Genomic DNA, 22,455 nt, shown 5'->3' on the forward strand with positions numbered 1-22,455 from the left:
TAAGATCCAATAAAACTAATAGAGAGATACACCCACGATCAGATGATAAGAGCAGATCATTTGTAACTCTAAGAAGAGCAGTCTCAGTACTATGATACGGTCTAAATCCTGACTGGAAATCCTCACATATACCATTTTTCTCTAAGAAGGAATATAATTGTGTGGATACCACCTTTTCTAGTATCTTGGACAGAAAAGGGAGATTCGAGATTGGTCTATAATTAACTAGTTCTTTGGGGTCAAGTTGTGGTTTTTTGATGAGAGGCTTAATAACAGCCAGTTTGAAGGTTTTGGGGACATATATAAATAAAGGTGACATTGACAAAGGTGAAAAAAAATGATTGAGGCAAATTCCTCTGCCTCGAAGCCTCTTTTAATTTATTTTAAATCTCACGTCAGGTTCTTTTATAAATGATTTTGTTAATGTGACACAACCACTGATTTATATATATGACTGGATCGCTCATCGCGTTCTAAACTGCCAACAGACAGTGAAGCCACCGGAAGTGTTCGATCCGTCGTCTTACTAATCCCTACCAGCAGAGAGCACCATTGAGTTACATTCAAACCACTGTCCTAAACTAACTCTATTTGAAGCAAATCTGTCAAATGGGATTCGTTTTAATGTTATGTGTATGTAAATTCATCTTTACTTCAGATGTTATCTGCAGTGTTTACGGTCTTTTGGGGCAGTATAAGCGATATATTCAAACCATTTACAACCCGAAATCCGGAAAAGTTGGGACGTTTTTTAAATTTTAATAAAATGAAAACTAAAGGAATTTCAAATCACATGAGCCAATATTTTATTCACAATAGAACATAGATAACGTAGCAAATGTTTAAACTGAGAAATTTTAGACTTTTATCCACTTAATTAGCTCATTTAAAATTTAATGCCTGCTACAGGTCTCAAAAAAGTTGGCACGGGGGCAACAAATGGCTAAAAAAGCAAGCAGTTTTGAAAAGATTCAGCTGGGAGAACATCTAGTGATTAATTAAGTTAATTGATATCAGGTCTGTAACATGATTAGCTATAAAAGCTTTGTCTTAGAGAAGCAGAGTCTCTCAGAAGTAAAGATGGGCAGAGGCTCTCCAATCTGTGAAAGACTGCGTAAAAAAATTGTGGAAAACTCTAAAAACAATGTTCCTCAACGTCAAATTGCAAAGGCTTTGCAAATCTCATCATCTACAGTGCATAACATCATCAAAAGATTCAGAGAAACTGGAGAAATCTCTGTGCGTAAGGGACAAGGCCGGAGACCTTTATTGGATGCCCGTGGTCTTCGGGCTCTCAGACGACACTGCATCACTCATCGGCATGATTGTGTCAATGACATTACTAAATGGGCCCAGGAATACTTTCAGAAACCACTGTCGGTAAACACAATCCGCCGTGCCATCAGCAGATGCCAACTAAAGCTCTATCATGCAAAAAGGAAGCCATATGTGAACATGATCCAGAAGCGCCGTCGTGTCCTGTGGGCCAAGGCTCATTTAAAATGGACTATTTCAAAGTGGAATAGTGTTTTATGGTCAGGCGAGTCCAAATTTGACATTCTTGTTGGAAATCACGGACGCCGTGTCCTCCAGGCTAAAGAGGAGGGAGACCTTCCAGCATGTTATCAGCGTTCAGTTCAAAAGCCAGCATCTCTGATGGTATGGGGGTGCATAAGTGCATACGGTATGGGCAGCTTGCATGTTTTGGAAGGCTCTGTGAATGCTGAAAGGTATATAAAGGTTTTAGAGCAACATATGCTTCCCTCCAAACAACGTCTATTTCAGGGAAGGCCTTGTTTATTTCAGCAGGACAATGCAAAACCACATACTGCAGCTATAACAACAGCATGGCTTCGTCGTAGAAGAGTCCGGGTGCTAACCTGGCCTGCCTGCAGTCCAGATCTTTCACCTATAGAGAACATTTGGCGCATCATTAAACGAAAAATACGTCAAAGACGACCACGAACTCTTCAGCAGCTGGAAATCTATATAAGGCAAGAATGGGACCAAATTCCAACAGCAAAACTCCAGCAACTCATAGCCTCAATGCCCAGACGTCTTCAAACTGTTTTGAAAAGAAAAGGAGATGCTACACCATGGTAAACATGCCCCGTCCCAACTATTTTGAGACCTGTAGCAGAAATCAAAATTGAAATGAGCTCATTTTGTGCATAAAATTGTAAACTTTCTCAGTTTAAACATTTGCTATGTTATCTATGTTCTATTGTGAATAAAATATTGGCTCATGTGATTTGAAAGTCTTTTAGTTTTCATTTTATTAAAATGTAAAAAACGTCCCAACTTTTCCGGAATTCGGGTTGTAGGTGGGTGTGTCTGCTGCGCACTGACGACACAGGTAACTGATCCAACACAAAATATAGCCTATTTCTTTATGAACATATTTTTTTCAGGAATTATTAAACATGAACGTATTAGTATCGGAAATGGACTTGAATATATTACAATGGATAATAAAATTATGTTGTTAATATTGCTCTATAAATGAAAAGCTTAACTAACTATCTGGGAAATAGAGCTTTATGTCGTTAAATCCGTACTGTATATAGTCAGTTATTTCTCTGAATAAATTCAGATTTCAGAATGAGCAGTTTGTAGTTTGTTATATATGTTGAGGTCGTGTCCGTCTGATGTTTATCATGTTCATGATGTTCGCTACTGTAATGAACGTAGCTTTTTAATAATTAGGGGAAATTCTCGTCCTTCAAAAAATAACCATTTACATGCCTAGGGTGTTTGCATTGTAATAATGTACAGAAATACTTCAGATTTATAAACGCTGACTTGTTAGGTTATGTTTTCTAATTAAAATCATACAATTTCCTATTAATTCAATAGAATGTTTACGCACACTAGGGATTACCAATATGGCGGCGCCGCGGCTTCACTTTCATGACGTCATGAACAATCCAGTTCTATATTATAGATCAGTGGACACAACGCGTTTACGTCACCCACAAAGCGGAAGGAGACACAAGCGCTGCATCCGAAGTCGCACTGCAAGGAGTCAGCAGTGTTTTGATGTGAGGGCGCGAGCAAACGTAAAGAGAACGTCATGGCGTGTGTCCATTGCAAGATAGAGCTGGCATACCACAACTAGGGCCCTATGATTTCCGCGATGCAGAAAACGCGGAGGGAATCACGGAATCCAGTCATAAAAACGGATTTTACAGTTTAACACGGAATGGCACGGAATTTGCCAAATTTTGAATGAATTAATCAAAAATAGGTCATTGCACTTACATCAAATCACGATATGGACTAATATCTGTAAAAATTAAGCCGGAACAATCTGTTTAAATATGAATCCTGCATGTTCTGCGTGTCTGTGTTAATGAATGGATCAGAAGCGCGTCTTCCTTTATTAACACACATGAAGATATTAACATATTATGAAGTGCGCGTGACGCTCCAGTGATTTCAGCGTCTGCTGTCATTAAATAAGACGTGAACACATGAAGAACATCTCCAGAACTGCTCTGACAGTCACTTCATGAGCATTTGACCGTTTGATTTGAGTAAAACTAGCGTCACATCACATACACAGAACTGTAAAGGTACGCCAACCCGTCAAAATAAAAGTCCGGTTAAAGTTCATGACAGAAGCTCCACAGTACAACAGAATGACAGCGACAGAACATAAAACACATAATAAAAGAATATAAAAATACAAAAAATACAAATAAGTAGATAAGAAATGACAATAAACAAATTGACAATTGTAGGCAGGTATATTCCAAAAATGCAGTTATGTATGTACATGTATATTATGTGCAAAATTTAAGTGTATACTAAGTATGTGTGTTAGATAAATTAAGTGTATGTGTATATAAATATAAAGTGTAGTGTGTTCAGTGTGTTCAGTGTGTATCAGCTGTTCATAAGATGGATTGCCTGAGGGAAGAAACTGTTCCTGTGTCTGGTCGTTCTGGTGCTCAGTGCTCTGTAGCGTCTACCAGATGGCAACAGTTCAAAGAGGGAGTGTGCTGGATGTGAGGGGTCCAGAGTGATTTTAACAGCCCTTTTGCTCACTCTGGATAAGTACAGTTCTTGAATAGATGGGAGAGTTGTACCGATGATTCGCTCAGCAGTCCGCACTACCCTCTGTAGTCTTCTGAGGTCAGATTTAGAAGCTGAGCTGAACCAGACAGTTACTGAAGTGCAGAGGATGGATTCGATGATGGTGGAGTAGAACTGTTTCAGCAGATCCTGTGGCAGGTTAAACTTCCTCAGCTGGGGAAGGAAGTACAACCTCTGCTGGGCCTTTTTCACAATGGAGTCAATGTGAATGTCCTGAGAGATAGTGGTGCCCAGGAACCTGAATGACTCCACTGCAGTCACAGTGCTGTTCATGATGGTGAGTGGGGGGAGTGCAGGGGGGTTTCTCCTGAAGTCCACGATCATCTCCACTGTTTTGAGCGTGTTAAGCTCCAGGTTGTTGAGAGTGCACCAGACAGCCAGCTCTTTAACCTCCTGTCTGTAAGCAGACTCGTCACCGTCCTGAATGAGGCCGATGAGTGTGGTGTCATCTGCAAACTTCAGGAGCTTGACAGAGGGGTCCTTAGATGTGCAATCATTAGTGTACGGGGACTTTAATAAAGCCAATCTCTCCCGTTAACTGCCAAAATACAGACAGCATGTTACCTGTCCCACCAGAGACAGTAATATATTGGATCACTGTTACACAACAATAAAGGATGCATATCACTCTGTTCCACGAGCAGCTTTGGGATGTTCTGATCACCTTCTGGTTCATCTTATACCGACCTACAGGCAGAAACTAAAATCAGCTAAACCTGTATTAAGGACTGTAAAAAGATGGACTAATGAAGCAGAGCAGGATTTACAATCTTGTTTTGACCTCACTGATTGGAGTGTTTTTGAAGCTGCTTCCACCGATCTGGATGAACTCACAGAGACCGTAACATCATATATCAGTTTCTGTGAGGATATGTGTATTCCTACCAAGACTCAACTAAATTACAACAATGACAAACCGTGGTTCACTGCAAAACTCAGACAGCTCCGTCAGGCCAAAGATGATGCTTACGTGAAGGGGGACAATGTCTTGTATAAACAGGCTAAATACACACTGGAAAAGGAGATCAGAGTGGCAAAGAGGAATTATTCTGACAAAATAAGGACTCAGTTCACTTCGAACGACTCAGCATCAGTGTGGAAAAGCCTAAAGAAGATCACCAATTACAAGACACCACCCCCGAGCACTGTGGAAAATCAATGACTGGCAGACGATCTGAACGAGTTTTACTGCAGGTTTGAAAGAACACCCATCACCTGCCCTGAACACCTCCCCACACAACCATTCACACCTCCTGCATCCCCCCTCTCCCCCACACCTGCAATACAGATCAGCGAGGATGCGGTGCGCCAGGTCTTCAGGAAGCAGAAAAGGAAAAAAGCACCAGGCCCAGATCATGTTACACCAGCCTGTCTGAAATCCTGTGCTGACCAGCTGGCCCCCATCTTCACACAGAAGATGCTTCCCTTCATGCTTCAAACGCTCCACCATCATCCCCATCCCAAAGAAACCCAAAATTACAGGACTAAATGACTACAGGCCTGTGGCTCTAACGTCTGTAGTCATGAAGTCATTTGAAAAACTGGTGCTGGCCCACCTGAAGGACATCACTGGACCCTTGCTGGATCCTCTTCAGTTTGCCTACAGAGCAAACAGGTCTGTGGACGATGCAGTAAACATTAGACTGCATTATGTTCTGCAACACCTAGACAGACCGGGGACTTATGTGAGGATCCTGTTTGTGGACTTCAGCTCTGCCTTCAACACGATCATGCCAAACCTCCTCCTGCCCAAACTAACTCAGCTCTCCGTGCCCACCTCCATCTGTCAGTGGATCAACAGCTTCCTGACAGACAGGCAGCAGCTAGTGAGGCTGGGAAAATACACATCCAGCACCCGTACAATCAGCACCGGAGCTCCCCAGGGCTGTGTTCTCTCCCCACTGCTCTTCTCCCTGTACACTAATGACTGCACATCTAAGGACCCCTCTGTCAAGCTCCTGAAGTTTGCAGATGACACCACACTCATCGGCCTCATTCAGGACGGTGACGAGTCTGCTTACAGACAGGAGGTTAAAGAGCTGGCTGTCTGGTGCACTCTCAACAACCTGGAGCTTAACATGCTCAAAACAGTGGAGATGATCGTGGACTTCAGGAGAAACCCCCCTGCACTCCCCCCACTCACCATCATGAACAGCACTGTGACTGCAGTGGAGTCATTCAGGTTCCTGGGCACCACTATCTCTCAGGACCTGAAGTGGGACATTCACATTGACTCCATTGTGAAAAAGGCCCAGCAGAGGTTGTACTTCCTTCGCCAGCTGAGGAAGTTTAACCTGCCACAGGATCTGCTGAAACAGTTCTACTCCACCATCATCGAATCCATCCTCTGCACTTGAGTAACTGTCTGGTTCAGCTCAGCTTCTAAATCTGACCTCAGAAGACTACAGAGGGTAGTCCGGACTGATGAGAGAATCATCGGTTCAACTCTCCCATCTATTCAAGAACTGTACTTATGCAGAGTGAGCAAAAGGGCTGTTAAAATCACTCTGGACCCCTCACATCCAGCACACTCCCTCTTTGAACTGTTGCCATCTGGTCGACGCTACAGAGCACTGAGCACCAGAACGACCAGACACAGGAACAGTTTCTTCCCTCAGGCAATCCTTCTTATGAACAGCTGATACACACTGAACACACTACACTTTATATTTATATACACATACACTTAATTTATCTAACACACATACTTAGTATACACTTAAATTTTGCACATAATATACATGTACATACATAACTGCATTTTTGGAATATACCTGCCTACAATTGTCAATTTGTATATTGTCATTTCTTATCTACTTATTTGTATTTTTTGTATTTTTATATTCTTTTATTATGTGTTTTATGTTCTGTCGCTGTCATTCTGTTGTACTGCGGAGCTCCTGTCACGAAAACAAATTCCTCGTATGTGTAAACATACCTGGCAATAAAGCTCATTCTGATTCTTCTAATGTTTAATGTGCATCTCAGAAAATGCTTTATTTAAAACCCCAACTGAATGGCACTTAAATGCACTTAATTCATCTGTCAACTTTATTGTCATTGTTCACAGTACAAGTACAGACAGAGAAACAATGGGTAATAATTAAATGTTTATTTTTGATGTATGTATGGCATTCTATGCATTTAAAAAATAAAATAGAAAAATTCTAAAAAACGAAACTTAGTTGTTCATTTTAAGAGGCCTGTGACGGTCACAATAAACAATATTACAATAAACTCTTGTATCACCAAACAGTCTCGGTGTGTGTTTGTGCGTATGTGTGCGTATTAACGTCCATGTTGAACGTGCGGTCCCTCCGTGACCGTCACAAGACCCAGGATTCTTATTTTCTCTTGCATAATTAATATTGCACTTTAATTAAAGGGTTAGTTTGCCCAGTTTGCAAAATTATGTCATTAATAACTCACCCTCATGTTGTTCCAAACCCGTGAGACCTCCGTTTATCCTCGGAACACAGTTTAAGATATTTTAGATTTAGTCCGAGAGCTCTAAGTCCCTCCATTGAAGCTGTGTGTACGGTCTACTGTCCATGTCCAGAAAGGTAAGAAAAACATCATCAAAGTAGTCCATGTGACATCAGAGGGTCAGGTAGAACATTTTGAAGCATCGAAAATACATTTTGGTCCAAAAATAGCAAAAACTATGACTTTATTCAGCATTGTCTTCTCTTCTGTGTCTGTTGTGAGAGAGAGTTTGTGATATCCGGTTCGCGAACGAATCATTCGATGTAACAGGATCTTCTTGAACCAGTTCACCAAATCAAATTGAATCGTTTTAAACGGTTCACGTCTCCAATACGCATTAGTCCACAAATGACTTAAGCTGATATCTTTTTTAATGTGGCTGACACTCCCTCTGAGTTCAAACAAACCAATTTGAACCTTTGAACCTTGAGCCTTTGAACCTCTGGTCTCCACAGAAATCTTTGTCAGATAATGACAAAGAAACTGTCTTTTGTACATATATATGGACCAAAATGAACTCCAAAATGACTTCTAAAAGAATATCAGTCCATCGCTTAACTCCATATTCATTTATGTGTAACCCACACATTTGACTATCATTTTATAATCACTTATTGTGTATGTCTTTTAATAACTATGGGATAGCTTAAGGATACATATTCATGTCTAGTATCTATGTAATCGAATCTGCTTGCTTGAAATAGTCCTGACCATCAGTTATTTGTCAAATGTATCATATTCTTGTTATAGGAATCATGTCCAAAATTAGACCCTGCAAGAGCGGGAAAATTCGGACCACATGCTTGGTAAGATCCATCCATCCATCCATCTTCTTCCGCTTATCCGGGGCCGGGTCGCGGGGGCAGCATTCTAAGCAGAGAACCCCAGACTTCCCTCTCCCTAGACACTTCCTCCAGCTCTTCTGGGGGGACACCGAGGCGTTCCCAGGCCAGCCGGGAGACATAGTCTCTCCAGCGTGTCCTAGGTCTTCCCCGGGGTCTCGTCCCCGTGGGACGCGCCCGGAACACCTTCCCGGGAAGGCGTCCAGGAGGCATCCGGAACAGATGCCCGAGCCACCTCAGCTGACCCCTCTCGATGTGGAGGAGCAGCGGCTCAGCCCAGCCACCCTGCGGAGAAAGCTCATTTCGGCCGCCTGTATCCGGGATCTTGTCCTTTCGGTCATGACCCAAAGCTCATGACCATAGGTGAGAGTAGGAACGTAGATTGACCGGTAAATCGAGAGCTTCGCCTTGCGGCTCAGCTCTTTCTTCACCACGACAGACCGGTACATCGACCGCATTACTGCAGAAGCTGCACCGATCCGTCTGTCAATCTCCCGTTCCATCCTTCCCTCACTCGTGAACAAGACCCCAAGATACTTAAACTCCTCCACTTGAGGCAGGAACTCTCCACCAACCTGAAGTGGGCAAGCCACCCTTTTCCGACTGAGGACCATGGCCTCGGATTTGGAGGTGCTGATTCTCATCCCAGCCGCTTCACACTCGGCTGCAAACCGTCCCAGTGCATGCTGAAGGTCCTGGCTTGATGAGGCCAACACGACAACATCATCCGCAAAGAGCAGAGACGAAATCGTGTTGTCACCAAACCTGACCCCCTCTGGCCCCTGGCTGCGCCTAGAAATTCTGTCCATAAAAATCATGAACAGAACCGGCGACAAAGGGCAGCCCTGCCGGAGTCCAACACGCACCGGGAACAAGTCTGACTTACTGCTGGCAATACGAACCAAGCTCCTGCTCCGGTCGTACAGGGACCGGATAGCCCTTAGCAAAGGGCCCCGGACCCCATACTCCCGGAGCACCCTCCACAGGCCGCCGCGAGGGACACAGTCGAATGCCTTCTCCAAATCCACAAAGCACATGTGGACTGGTTGGGCAAACTCCCATGAACCCTCCAGCACCCTGTAGAGGGTATAGAGCTGGTCCAGTGTTCCACGGCCTGGACGAAAACCACACTGTTCCTCCTGAATCCGAGGTTCTACTATCGGCCGGATTCTCCTCTCCAGTACCCTGGCATAGACTTTCCCAGGGAGGCTGAGAAGTGTGATCCCCCTGTAGTTGGAACACACCCTCCGGTCCCCCTTCTTAAAAAGAGGGACCACCACCCCGGTCTGCCATCCCAGAGGCACCGTCCCCGACTGCCACGCGATGCTGCAGAGGCGTGTCAGCCAAGACAGCCCCACAACATCCAGAGACTTGAGGTACTCAGGGCGGATCTCATCCACCCCCGGTGCCTTGCCACCGAGGAGTTTCTTGACTACCTCGGTGACTTCAGCTTGGGTGATGGACGAGTCCACATCTGAGCCCTCAGCCTCTGCTTCCTCAATGGAAGACGTGACAGCGGGATTGAGGAGATCCTCGAAGTATTCCTTCCACCGTCCAACGACATCCCCAGTTGAGGTCAACAGCTCCCCACCTTTACTGTAAACAGCGTTGGTAGGGCACTGCTTCCCTCTCCTGAGGCGCCGGACGGTTTGCCAGAATCTCTTCGAGGCTGACCGATAGTCCTTCTCCATGGCCTCACCGAACTCCCCCCAGCCCCGAGTTTTTGCCTCCACAACCACCCGGGCTGTAGTCCGCTTGGCCTGCCGGTACCTGTCAGCTGCCTCAGGAGTCCCACAAGCCAACCAGGCCCGATAGGACTCCTTCTTCAGCTTGACGGCATCCCTTACTTCCGGTGTCCACCACCGGGTTCGGGGATTGCCACCTCGACAGGCACCGGAAACCTTATGGCCACAGCTCCGAGCGGCCGCTTCGACAATGGAGGTGGAGAACATGGTCCACTCGGACTCAATATCTCCAGCCTCCCTCGGGATCCGGTTGAAGCTCTGCCGGAGGTGGGAGTTGAAGATCTCTCTGACAGGAGACTCGGCCAAACGTTCTCAGCAGACCCTCACAGTACGTTTGGGTCTGCCGAGTCTGTCCAGCTTCCTCCCCCGCCATCGGATCCAACTCACCACCAGGTGGTGATCGGTTGACAGCTCCGCCCCTCTCTTCACCCGAGTGTCCAAGACATACGGCCGGAGGTCGGATGAAACGACCACAAAGTCGATCATCGACCTACGGCCTAGGGTGTCCTGGTGCCACGTGTACTGATGGACACCCTTATGCTTGAACATGGTGTTCGTTATGGACAAGCTGTAACTAGCACAGAAGTCCAATAACTTGGTAAGATAACATATGATTTATGATACGCCCGAGCCAAGACAATATCCGATTGGTCAATGTCAATGTCAATGTCACCTTTATTTATATAGCGCTTTAAACAAAATACATTGCGTCAAAGCAACTGAACAACATTCATTAGGAAAACAGTGTCAATAATCCAAAAATGATAGTTAAAGGCAGTTCATCATTGGATTCAGTGATGTCATCTCTGTTCAGTTAAATAGTGTCTGTGCATTTATTTGCAATCAAGTCAACGATATCGCTGTAGATGAAGTGTCCCCAACTAAGCAAGCCAGAGGCGACAGCGGCAAGGAACCGAAACTCCATCGGTGACAGAATGGAGAAAAAAACCTTGGGAGAAACCAGGCTCAGTTGGGGGGCCAGTTCTCCTCTGACCAGACGAAACCAGTAGTTCAATTCCAGGCTGCAGCAAAGTCAGATTGTGCAGAAGAATCATCTGTTTCCTGTGGTCTTGTCCTGGTGCTCCTCTGAGACAAGGTCTTTACAGGGGATCTGTATCTGGGGCTCTAGTTGTCCTGGTCTCCGCTGTCTTTCAGGGATGTAGAGGTCCTTTCTAGGTGCTGATCCACCATCTGGTCTGGATACGTACTGGATCCGGGTGACTGCAGTGACCCTCTGATCTGGACACAGACTGGATCTGGTGGCCACGGTGACCTCGGAACAAGAGAGAAACAGACAAATATTAGCGTAGATGCCATTCTTCTAATGATGTAGCAAGTACATAGGTTGTTATGGGAAGTGTTTCCGGTTCCGGTTTACCTAATTAATGCAGCCTAAAAATCCTTTAACGGATTTGGATAATAAAAGCATATTAGTATGTTATGTGTATGCCAGGTTAAAGAGATGGGTCTTTAATCTAGATTTAAACTGCAAGAGTGTGTCTGCCTCCCGAACAATGTTAGGTAGGTTATTCCAGAGTTTGGGCGCCAAATAGGAAAAGGATCTGCCGCCTGCAGTTGATTTTGATATTCTAGGTATTATCAAATTGCCTGAGTTTTGAGAACGTAGCGGACGTAGAGGATTATAATGTAAAAGGAGCTCATTCAAATACTGAGGTGCTAAACCATTCAGGGCTTTATAAGTAATAATCAATATTTTAAAATCTATGCGATGCTTCATAGGGAGCCAGTGCAGTGTTGACAGGACCGGGCTAATATGGTCATACTTCCTGGTTCTAGTAAGAACTCTTGCTGCTGCATTTTGGACTAGCTGTAACAACCACCCAATAAAGCATTACAATAATCTAACCTTGAGGTCATAAATGCATGGATTAACATTTCTGCATTTGACATTGAGAGCATAGGCCGTAATTTAGATATATTTTTGAGATGGAAAAATGCAGTTTTACAAATGCTAGAAACGTGGCTTTCTAAGGAAAGATTGCGATCAAGTAGCACACCTAGGTTCCTAACTGATGACGAAGAATTGACAGAGCAACCATCAAGTCTTAGACAGTGTTCTAGGTTATTACAAGCAGAGTTTTTGGGTCCTATAATTAACACCTCTGTTTTTTCAGAATTTAGCAGTAAGAAATTACTCGTCATCCAGTTTTTTATATCGACTATGCAATCCATTAGTTTTTCAAATTGGTGTGTTTCACTGGGCTGCAAAGAAATATAGAGCTGAGTATCATCAGCATAACAGTGAAAGCTAACACCATGTTTCCTGATGATATCTCCCAAGGGTAACATATAAAGCGTGAAGAGTAGCGGCCCTAGTACTGAGCCTTGAGGTACTCCATACTGCACTTGTGATCGATAGGATACATCTTCATTCACTGCTATGAACTGATGGCGGTCATATAAGTACGATTTAAACCATGCTAATGCACTTCCACTGATGCCAACAAAGTGTTCAAGTCTATGCAAAAGAATGTTGTGGTCAATTGTGTCAAACGCAGCACTAAGATCCAATAAAACTAATAGAGAGATGCACCCACGATCAGATGATAAGAGCAGATCATTTGTAACGCTAAGAAGAGCAGTCTCAGTACTATGATACGGTCTAAATCCTGACTGGAAATCCTCACATATACCATTTTTCTCTAAGAAGGAATATAATTGTGTGGATACCACCTTTTCTAGTATCTTGGACAGAAAAGGGAGATTCGAGATTGGTCTATAATTAACTAGTTCTTTGGGGTCAAGTTGTGGTTTTTTGATGAGGGGCTTAATAACAGCCAGTTTGAAGGTTTTGGGGACATATCCTAATGACAATGAGGAATTAATAATAGTCAGAAGAGGATCTATGACTTCTGGAAGCACCTCTTTCAGGAGCTTAGATGGTATAGGGTCTAACATACATGTTGTTGGTTTAGATGATTTAACAAGTTTATACAATTCTTCCTCTCCTATAGTAGAGAATGAGTGGAACTGTTCCTCAGGGGGTCTATAGTGCACTGTCTGATGTGATACTGTAGCTGACGGCTGAATGGTTGCAATTTTATCTCTAATAGTATCGATTTTAGAAGTAAAGTAGTTCATAAAGTCATTACTGCTGTGGTGTTGGGAAATGTCAACACTTGTTGAGGCTTTATTTTTCGTTAATTTAGCCACTGTATTGAATAAATACCTGGGGTTATGTTTGTTTTCTTCTAAAAGAGAAGAAAAGTAATCGGATCTAGCAGTTTTTAATGCTTTTCTGTAGGATAGGTTACTTTCCCGCCAAGCAATACGAAATACCTCTAGTTTTGTTTTCCTCCAGCTGCGCTCCATTTTTCGGGCTGCTCTCTTTAGGGTGCGAGTATGCTCATTATACCATGGTGTCAAACTGTTTTCCTTAACCTTCCTTAAGCGTAAAGGAGCAACTTTATTTAAAGTGCTAGAAAAGAGAGAGTCCATAGTTTCTGTTACATCATCAAGTTGTTCTGAGGTTTTGGATATGCTAAGGAATTTGGATACATCAGGAAGATAACTTAAAAAGCAGTATTTTGTGTTAGAAGTGATGGTTCTTCCATACTTGTAACAAGAAGTAGAATTTAAAATTTTGGCTATATGAATTTTGCAAAGAACTAAATAATGATCTGAGATATCATCACTTGGCTGAATAATTTCAACACCATCAACATCAATTCCATGTGACAGTATTAAATCTAGAGTATGATTTCGACAATGAGTAGGTCCTGAAACGTGTTGTCTAACACCAATAGAGTTCAGAATGTCTATAAATGCTGATCCCAATGCATCTTTTTCATTATCAACATGGATATTAAAATCACCAACTATTAAAACTTTATCTGCAGCCAGAACTAACTCGGATGTAAAATCACCAAACTCTTTAATAAAGTCTGTATGGTGGCCTGTATACAGTAGCCAGTACAAACATAACAGGGGATTTATCATTAACATTTGTTTCTTTGGATAATGTTATATGAAGCACCATTACTTCAAACGAGTTATACTTGTAGCCTGCTCTCTGAGAAATCCTGAGAACGTTGTTATAAATTGAAGCAACACCTCCCCCTTTGCCTTTTAGACGCGGCTCATGTTTATAACAGTAATCTTGGGGGGTGGACTCATTTAAAATAATGTAATCATCAGGTTTTAGCCAGGTTTCTGTCAAACAGAGTACATCTATATTATGATCAGTGATCATATTATTTACAAAAAGTGTTTTCGTAGAAAGGGATCTGATATTCAATAAGCCAAGCTTTATCATTTGTTTATCCATATTGCTTCTGTTTTTTATTTGTTGAACCTCAATTAAATTGTTAATCTTAACTTGGTTTGGACGTTTTTTGTATTTTCTAGTTCGGGGAACAGACACAGTCTCTATAGTGTGATATCTAGGTGAAAGAGTCTCTATGTGCTGAGAATTAACTGACCTCTGTGACGGGAGGCAGCTAGCAGACGGTCGGTTTAGCCAGTCTGTCTGCTTCCTGACCTGGGCCCCAGTTAGTCAAGTATAAACACTAAGACTATTTGCCATATTTCTAGAGAGAAGAGTGGCGCCACCCCAGGAGGGATGAAGACCATCTCTTTTAAGCAGGTCAGGTCTGCCCCAAAAGCTCGTCCAATTGTCTATGAAACCTATGTTATTCTGTGGGCACCACTTAGACATCCAGCCATTGAGTGATGACAATCTGCTATGCATCTCATCACCACGGTAAGCAGGGAGGGGACCAGAGCATATTACAGTGTCTGACATCGTGCTTGCAAGTTCACACACCTCTTTAATGTTATTTTTAGTGATCTCCTACTGGCGAAGTCGAACATCATTAGCGCCGGCATGAATAACAATCTTACTGTATTTACGTTTAGCATTAGCCAGCACTTTTAAATTTGCCAAGATGTCAGGCGCTCTGGCTCCCGGTAAACATTTGACTATGGTGGCTGGTGTCTCTATATTCATGTTCCGTACAATAGAATCACCAATAACTAGAGCACTTTCATCAGGTTTCTCAGTGGGTGCATCACTGAGTGGGGAGAACCTGTTTAATGTTTTGATCGGAACAGAAGAGCGGTGTTTTGACCCACGACTACGCTGCCTCACCGTCACCCAGTTGCCCTGCTGCAGGGGCTCTGTTTCCGGAACCGAACAATGTACAGGAATCCCTGAGCTAGACGCATCCAAAGCCGTATCTAGAGCCCTAACATTCTTACTGTCCTCAATTAAAGTTTGGATGCGTGTCTCTAATTCTGAAATCTTCTCTGTCAGCCTAACTATTTCCCTGCATTTATCACATGTGAATCCCTCATCAGTGACAGAGATAGATAAACTGTACATGTGGCAAGAGGTGCAAGAAACAATGATAGGAGAAGCCATTACTCACCGTGCTTGATTAAATATTCTTACTGCGGTTGTTTGATGAACTTGTGAAAAACTGGAGCGAGGGAGAGGAGAAAAGAAAACAGTGATAGGTTCGAATGAAGACGCTAATGACAAGCTAACGAGTGCTAACGCTTTGCAGGTGTACTGCACTCACGGATATAAAATAAAAGTGAACGATCAAAGTTAATCTGATAAGATTGATTGATAATATCAGAAATATGGTGTGAATTAAGTTATATTTTACCACTTGTGATAGTGATAGTAAGATAAAGATTCTAGAGAAAAAAATAAAATAAAAACAGCTACACGGAGCTACGATTTGCTACAGAAGGCCAACAGGAAGTAGAGAAAACACTGTCCAACAGCGACACCCGCAGGCAGGAGTCACACTCCACACTCAACGGTCGATATGTAAGTTAAATGAATGATTGGTCAAGACAACATTTGAGGTGTGGCCAACAGGCCAGTTTAAATACTCAGGACACCATCAAATCCTGCTTTTTAGTCTTTAGCTATGCTTTTGCTTTCAGTCATGCCTGCTTTTAGCTTTGCTTCTTAGCTTTAGCTTTTAGCCATGCTGTTTGTCATCACTGTTCTTTGAGCGCGGTTCCAGCGTGCTTCGGCCTGCACGCCTGCTGCTACTTAGCCACGATGAGAAGAAACACCACCTAGTCTCGTCAAACTTTACTTCTTTTCTTTTCCGTTTGAGAGTTTCGTGTTCTGAGTTAAGTTTTGTAACGCAGTCTGACCTCGACTGCCCATTCAACTTCAACCAGCCACACACAACTCTCTGCATCTTGCATCTTCAGCCAACGCCCAACCACGGGCTTCCCAAGACGTTACTTCAGCGACTACTGAACTTCCAGCCAATCAGCAACATCGGGGGAACCCCATTTCAACCACAACTTTACACAGGCAATGTACCTTCAGACATTTGTACTTGTGTATCTAATATAATTTTAACCTCATTGAGGAACTCAGTGCGAGGGTTAATTAAGTGATTGATTGGTTGTTCATGTCTATGCAATTTAACGTATTGCTGTAAACTTGGGATTCCACATTTCCATTCTCTTAAACTCATCTTTCCCTAACTTTCGATCTTCCTGCAACTTGTGTGAATGTGTGCGTGCGTGCGTTTATGTGTTAGATTAGTTTATATGTCTTAGATTTATCTAATAAAGTCTTATTCATATTGAAAAGATAAGTATCTTGTGTTTTGTGCATACAAGTTAATGTCTTAAACTGCCGATCTTGTTACTGTGCTAATTGATAGTGTTTTCACTATAGTTTGGATATTAATATCCAGCGCAGATTTGATGTTAAACGGCTCGTTCCGTGAATCGCAGGGCGTCTCAGTGATCAGCCGTGAAACAGTGATTCTGTTCAAATTCCCTTTAAAATCCCAAATGATTCCCTTTGAGCTAAATTGAACTGTTTCCCTTAGTGTACTGTTTGAGTAAATTAATTACTCCGGGATATTGGTTTGTTTGAACTCAGAGGGAGTGTCAGCCACATTAAAAAAGTTAACAGCTTAAGTCATTTGTGGATTAATGCGTATTGGAGACGCGAACCGTTTAAAATGATTCAGTTCGATTTGGTGAACTGGTTCAAAAAGATCCGGTTACATCGAATGATTCATTCGCGAACTGGATATGACAAACTCGTTGACTTGATTGCAAATAAATGCACAGACACTATTTAACTGAACAGAGATGACATCACTGAATTCAATGATGAATTGCCTTTAACTATCATTTTGCATTATTGACACTGTTTTCCTAATGAATGTTGTTCAGTTGCTTTGACGCAATGTATTTTGTTTAAAGCGCTATATAAATAAAGGTGACTTGACTTGAGTTTTGCGAGGTTGACATGCTAAATGGCAGACTAACCCGGTTTACTCTCATTCAACTCGTTCACGAACGACGTGTACCAGTTCAGTCATTTCATTCATGAACGATAAGATCTCTAGATCTGGTTCAGACTCATTTGAAACTCGTTCATTGAAGGGCGTATACCTACACTACATTCAACAAATCACATGCTCCGTCACATCTCATACTTGAAGGCTATTGGCTCGAGGTTGAGTAATTCTTTGACAGTATGAAATGGTTGTTACCCGGTTCACTGAGCTGCACATGCGTCGTGGTTTTTGCTATTTTTGGACCAAAATGTATTTTCGATGCTTCAAAATATTCTAACAGCCCTAATTTATTGTTTGAATTTCGAAATAAAATTGACAGAATATGAGAGCTGAGTTTTTTTTTCCTGTAACCTGCTCTGTCTGGTCTGTCAGTCTCCATGTCCTCTTTGCTTCGCGATTTTTCTGTGTGTGAGAAAATGGATGTGTGGTGTGAGAGCGTGAGAAAAGCGTTTATTGCGTTTGTATTAGTTGTTTGAATAGTAAAAAATAATCCGTGTAACGCGTTTACAGTCGGCAAGTCGGTTGGACTAAAGGGGAAAAAATTATTAATTGGGTTGGTCCAATTATTAAGTGTGTTTCATTCATTATTATTGAAACAAATGTAATTCCATAAATGTTCAGAGTACAACGTTTTCATAACTTAACGAGAACGTTCACAAAACATTCTTAGGACATTCTCAGTCATCAGGGTTCACTCGTGTCTGGTGATCGTTCTCCCTCTTCGGTCAGGTTTTAATGTGTGTGTGTGTGTTTGTGTGTGCGTCTGTGTCTGTGTCTGTGTGTGTGTGCGTGTGTGTGTGCGTGCGTGTGTGTCTGTGTGTGTGTCTGTGTCTGTGAGTGTGTGCGTGTGCGCGTGTGCGTCTGTGCGTGTGCGTCTGTGCGTGTGCGTGTGCGCGTGTGCCTGTGTGCCTGTGTGCCTGTGTGCCTGTGCGTGTGTGCGTGTGCGTGTGTGCGTGTGCGCGTGTGCGTGCGCGTGTGCGTGTGCGTGTGCGTGTGTGTGTGTGTGTATGTGTGTGCGTGTGCGTGTGTTTCGGCAGCATCTGCGTCATGAGAATCTGGTGAATCTGCTGGAGGTGTGGAAGCGCAAGCGTCGCTGGTATCTGGTGTTTGAGTTCGTGGATCAGACAGTTCTGGATGAGCTCGAGCAGTTCCCATCCGGTCTGGATCTGCTCCGAGTGCGGAGGAACCTCTTCCAGATCCTGAGGGCCGTGTCCTTCTGCCACCAGCACAACGTGAGCCTTCCACCGTCTCTCTTCTGCTGTGTGTCTGTGCGACCTCTCCAGTGATCAGTGTGTGTGTGTGTGTGTGTGTGTCAGATCGTTCACAGGGATGTGAAGCCCGAGAACGTTCTGGTCTCTCAGCTCGGTGTGGTCAAACTCTGTGACTTTGGCTTCGCTCGGACGATGGCGGCCGCTCCTGGAGAGGTTTACACCGACTACGTGGCGACGCGCTGGTATCGAGCGCCAGAGCTGCTGGTGGGAGACTCCAGATACGGGAAGTGAGTGTCCTACAGACCAGGAACACCATAGATATTAGCAGAGACGCCAGGTTTAAGATCAGGATGAGTTTGTGTCTTCATCAGGTTTGTAGAAATGTAGCACTGCATCAGTGTCTCATCAATGGATGCTCTGCAGTGAATGGGTGCCGTCAGAATGAGAGTCTGATAAAAACATCCCAATAATCCACAGCACTCCAGTCCATCAGTGAACATCTGGAGAAGACAAAAGATGAAACACATCCAGCATTAAGATGATTTTAACTCAAACACATAGAGTCTATAATCCATAATAACACTTCCTCCAGTGAAAAAGTGTTCTGGTCTGAATCAGGAGAGAAATCTGCACAGATCAAGCAGCGTTTAAACAGATATGTGAGAGACAACAGACTTTTCACTTTTCACAGTTTCACTGTGATGACACTGATGAGGAAATTAACTCTTTCAAAAAATCATTATGAGACTCTGACAGGAAGAGCAGGACACAGGATGGATTCAGTGAGCAGAGCCACAAGTGTGTGTGTGTGTGTGTGTTTCAGGGCGGTGGACGTGTGGGCCGTCGGGTGTCTGTTCTTCGAGATGTTAACAGGTGATCCTCTGTTCCCGGGTGACTCTGACATTGATCAGCTGCACCTGGTCATCAGTTGTTTGGGTGAGTTCTGGTTTGATCCTCCGTCACTGTCAGTGTGTCCGACTCCGTCTGTAAGAGCTAAAGCTGTTCTGGCTGGTCCTTCTCCAGGTCACCTGACCCCTCGTCACCGCGAGGTCTTCTACAGGAACCCGGTGTTCACTGGAGTTTCTCTTCCAGAGCGTGCGGAGAGAACCCCGCTGGAGAGCCGCTCGCTCAGACTGTCCGGACTGACTCTGGACCTCGCTCAGGTGAGCGTTCATCACGAGTGTGTTCACGAGTGTGTGTGAGTCTGATCTGACGTGGATCATGTGTGTGATGACGTCTCGTCTGTAGAGATGTTTGCAGATGGATCCAGACAAACGCTGGCAGTGTTCGGATCTGCTGCTGCATGAGTACTTCACCAGAGACGGCTTCCACCTGCGGTGAGTTCATCTGAGTCTGACCTGATTCTCAGGTTATTCATCTGCCCCTACATCCTCAATGATCTCAGCTTTATGCTTTTTCCCCTAAACTGTATAATCTATCTTTTTTCTTATTATTTTGTGTTGTAAAGTCTTCAGATTTATATACATTTCTTATTTTTTCCTTTTAACATTTTTCCCCCCTAATTTATAGAATGTAATTTTGTTCTGTGTGCCGAGTTGAATCACGCATTTCTCTACATGTACACACAACTAGTAAAACATTAAACTTCAAAAAACATCATATATATATACACACTTACAGTGAGTACAGAAAGTATTCAGACCCCCTTAAATTGCTCACTCTGTTATATTGTAGCCAACTGCTAAAATCATATAAGTTCATATTTTTTCCTCATTAATGTACACACAGCACCCCATATTGACAGAAAAACACAGAATTGTTGACATTTTTGCAGATTTATTAAAAAGAAAAACTGAAATATCACATGGTCCTAAGTATTCAGACCCTGTGCTGTGACACTCATATATTTAACTCAGGTGCTGTCCATTTCTTCTGATCATCCTTGAGATGGTTCTACACCTTCATTTGAGTCCAGCTGTGTTTGATTGGACTGACTGGACTTCACCTGTCTATATAAGAGCTTACAGCGCACAGTGCAGGTCAGAGCAAATGAGCATCATGAGGTCAAAGGAACGGCCTGAAGAGCTCAGAGAGTTGTGGCAAGAGCACAGTGGCCTCCATGATCCTTAAATGAAAGACATTTGGGACGAGCAGAACCCTTCCTAGAGCTGGCGTCCAGCCCAAAGATCACTGTGGCTGAGCTCCAGAGATGCAGTCGGGAGGTGGGAGAAAGTTGTAGAAAGTCACCCATCACTGCAGCCCTCCACCAGTCGGGGCAAGACACATGAAAGCCCCCATAGAGTTTGCCAAAAACACCTGAAGGACTCTGGTCTGATGAGACCCACATAGAACTGTTTGGCCTTGATTCTAAGCGGTATGTGTGGAGAACACCAGGCAATGCTCATCACCTGTCCACTACAGTCCCAACAGTGAAGCGTGGTGAGCATCATGCTGTGGGGGGTGCTTTAGCTGCAGGGACAGGACGACTGGTTGCAATCGAGGGAAAGATGAATGCAGCCAAGTACAGGGATATCCTGGACGAAAACCTTCTCCAGAGTCATCAGGACCTCAGACTGGGCCGAAGGTTCACCTTCCAACCAGACAATTACCCTAAGCACACAGCTAAAATAACAAACAACTCCGTGACTGTTCTAGAATAGCCCTGACTGAAACCCAATCGAGCATCTATGGAGAGACCTGAAAATGGCTGTCCACCAACGTTTACATCCCACCTGACAGAACCGGAGATGATCTGCGAGGAGGAATGGCAGAGGATCCCCAGATCCAGGAGTGGAAAACTTGTTGCATCTTTCCCAAAAAGACTCATAGCTGTATTAGATCAAAAGTGTGCTTCCACTAAACACTGAGCAAAGGGGCTGAATACTTAGGACCATGTGATATTTCAGTTTAACCTTTTTAAGGAATCTGCAAAAATGTCAACAATTCTGTGTTTTTCTGTCAATATGGGGTGCTGTGTGTACATTAATGAGGAAAAAAAAGGAACTTAAATGATTTTAGTAAATGGCTGCAATATAACAATGAGTGAAAAATTTAAGGGGGTCTGAATACTTTCCGTACCCACTGTATGTATATATATATATATAGAACAAAAGACTTTTATTGTAAAGTAATCCATTTGAAGTATTTTTTTAATATGCATGCACTATTAATCATATGCTGAAAATGTCTCTGTTAATGTTTCTGGTCTGGACACACGCAACAGATGTAATGACCATCAGACTGTTTTATCACCAGCTTTCAGCAAGAACTGGCCAGTAAGACACACAAGGACCTGAAGGAAAACAGCAGAGGCACTAAAAGCTCCAGGAGAGAGAAGGAGAAGCTGGACATGCTGAGACTGGCTCCTGATGCTGTTCAGGTGAGGAACACCCACCTGTCAATCAAAATCAGCAGCTTCCTTCATTCCTCCTTCATTCCTCGTGTGTGTGTGTGTGTGTGTGTGTGTGTGTGTGTGTGTGTGTGATCCTTCATTCCTCGTGTGTGTGTGTGTGTGATCCTTCATTCCTCGTGTGTGTGTGTGTGTGTGATCCTTCATTCCTCGTGTGTGTGTGTGTGTGTGTGTGTGTGTGTGTGTGTGTGTGTGTGTGTGATCCTTCATTCCTCGTGTGTGTGTGTGTGATCCTTCATTCCTCGTGTGTGTGTGTGTGTGATCCTTCATTCCTCGTGTGTGTGTGTGTGATCCTTCATTCCTCGTGTGTGTGTGTGTGATCCTTCATTCCTCGTGTGTGTGTGTGTGTCTGTGTGTGATCCTTCATTCCTCGTGTGTGTGTGTGTGTGT

The 22,455-nt window shown here is 43.5% G+C and overlaps 1 protein-coding gene and 1 long non-coding RNA gene across 2 annotated transcripts in view; both read left to right on the forward strand.

Moving 5' to 3' along the window:
- Positions 1-22,455, forward strand: part of LOC132160659 (uncharacterized) — a 224,600-nt gene that overhangs the window by 190,996 nt on the left and 11,149 nt on the right. The window lies entirely within an intron of this gene.
- Positions 1-22,455, forward strand: part of LOC132091000 (cyclin-dependent kinase-like 2) — a 36,552-nt gene that overhangs the window by 7,337 nt on the left and 6,760 nt on the right. The window contains exons 2-7 of the mRNA XM_059497791.1: positions 18,522-18,716; positions 18,801-18,982; positions 19,519-19,631; positions 19,719-19,858; positions 19,944-20,032; positions 21,912-22,035. Coding sequence (XP_059353774.1) covers positions 18,522-18,716; positions 18,801-18,982; positions 19,519-19,631; positions 19,719-19,858; positions 19,944-20,032; positions 21,912-22,035 — 843 coding nt within the window. The remainder of the gene's footprint in view (positions 1-18,521; positions 18,717-18,800; positions 18,983-19,518; positions 19,632-19,718; positions 19,859-19,943; positions 20,033-21,911; positions 22,036-22,455) is intronic.

This window comes from Carassius carassius, chromosome 17, assembly GCF_963082965.1.
Source record: "Carassius carassius chromosome 17, fCarCar2.1, whole genome shotgun sequence".
NCBI classification, from domain to species: domain Eukaryota; kingdom Metazoa; phylum Chordata; class Actinopteri; order Cypriniformes; family Cyprinidae; genus Carassius; species Carassius carassius.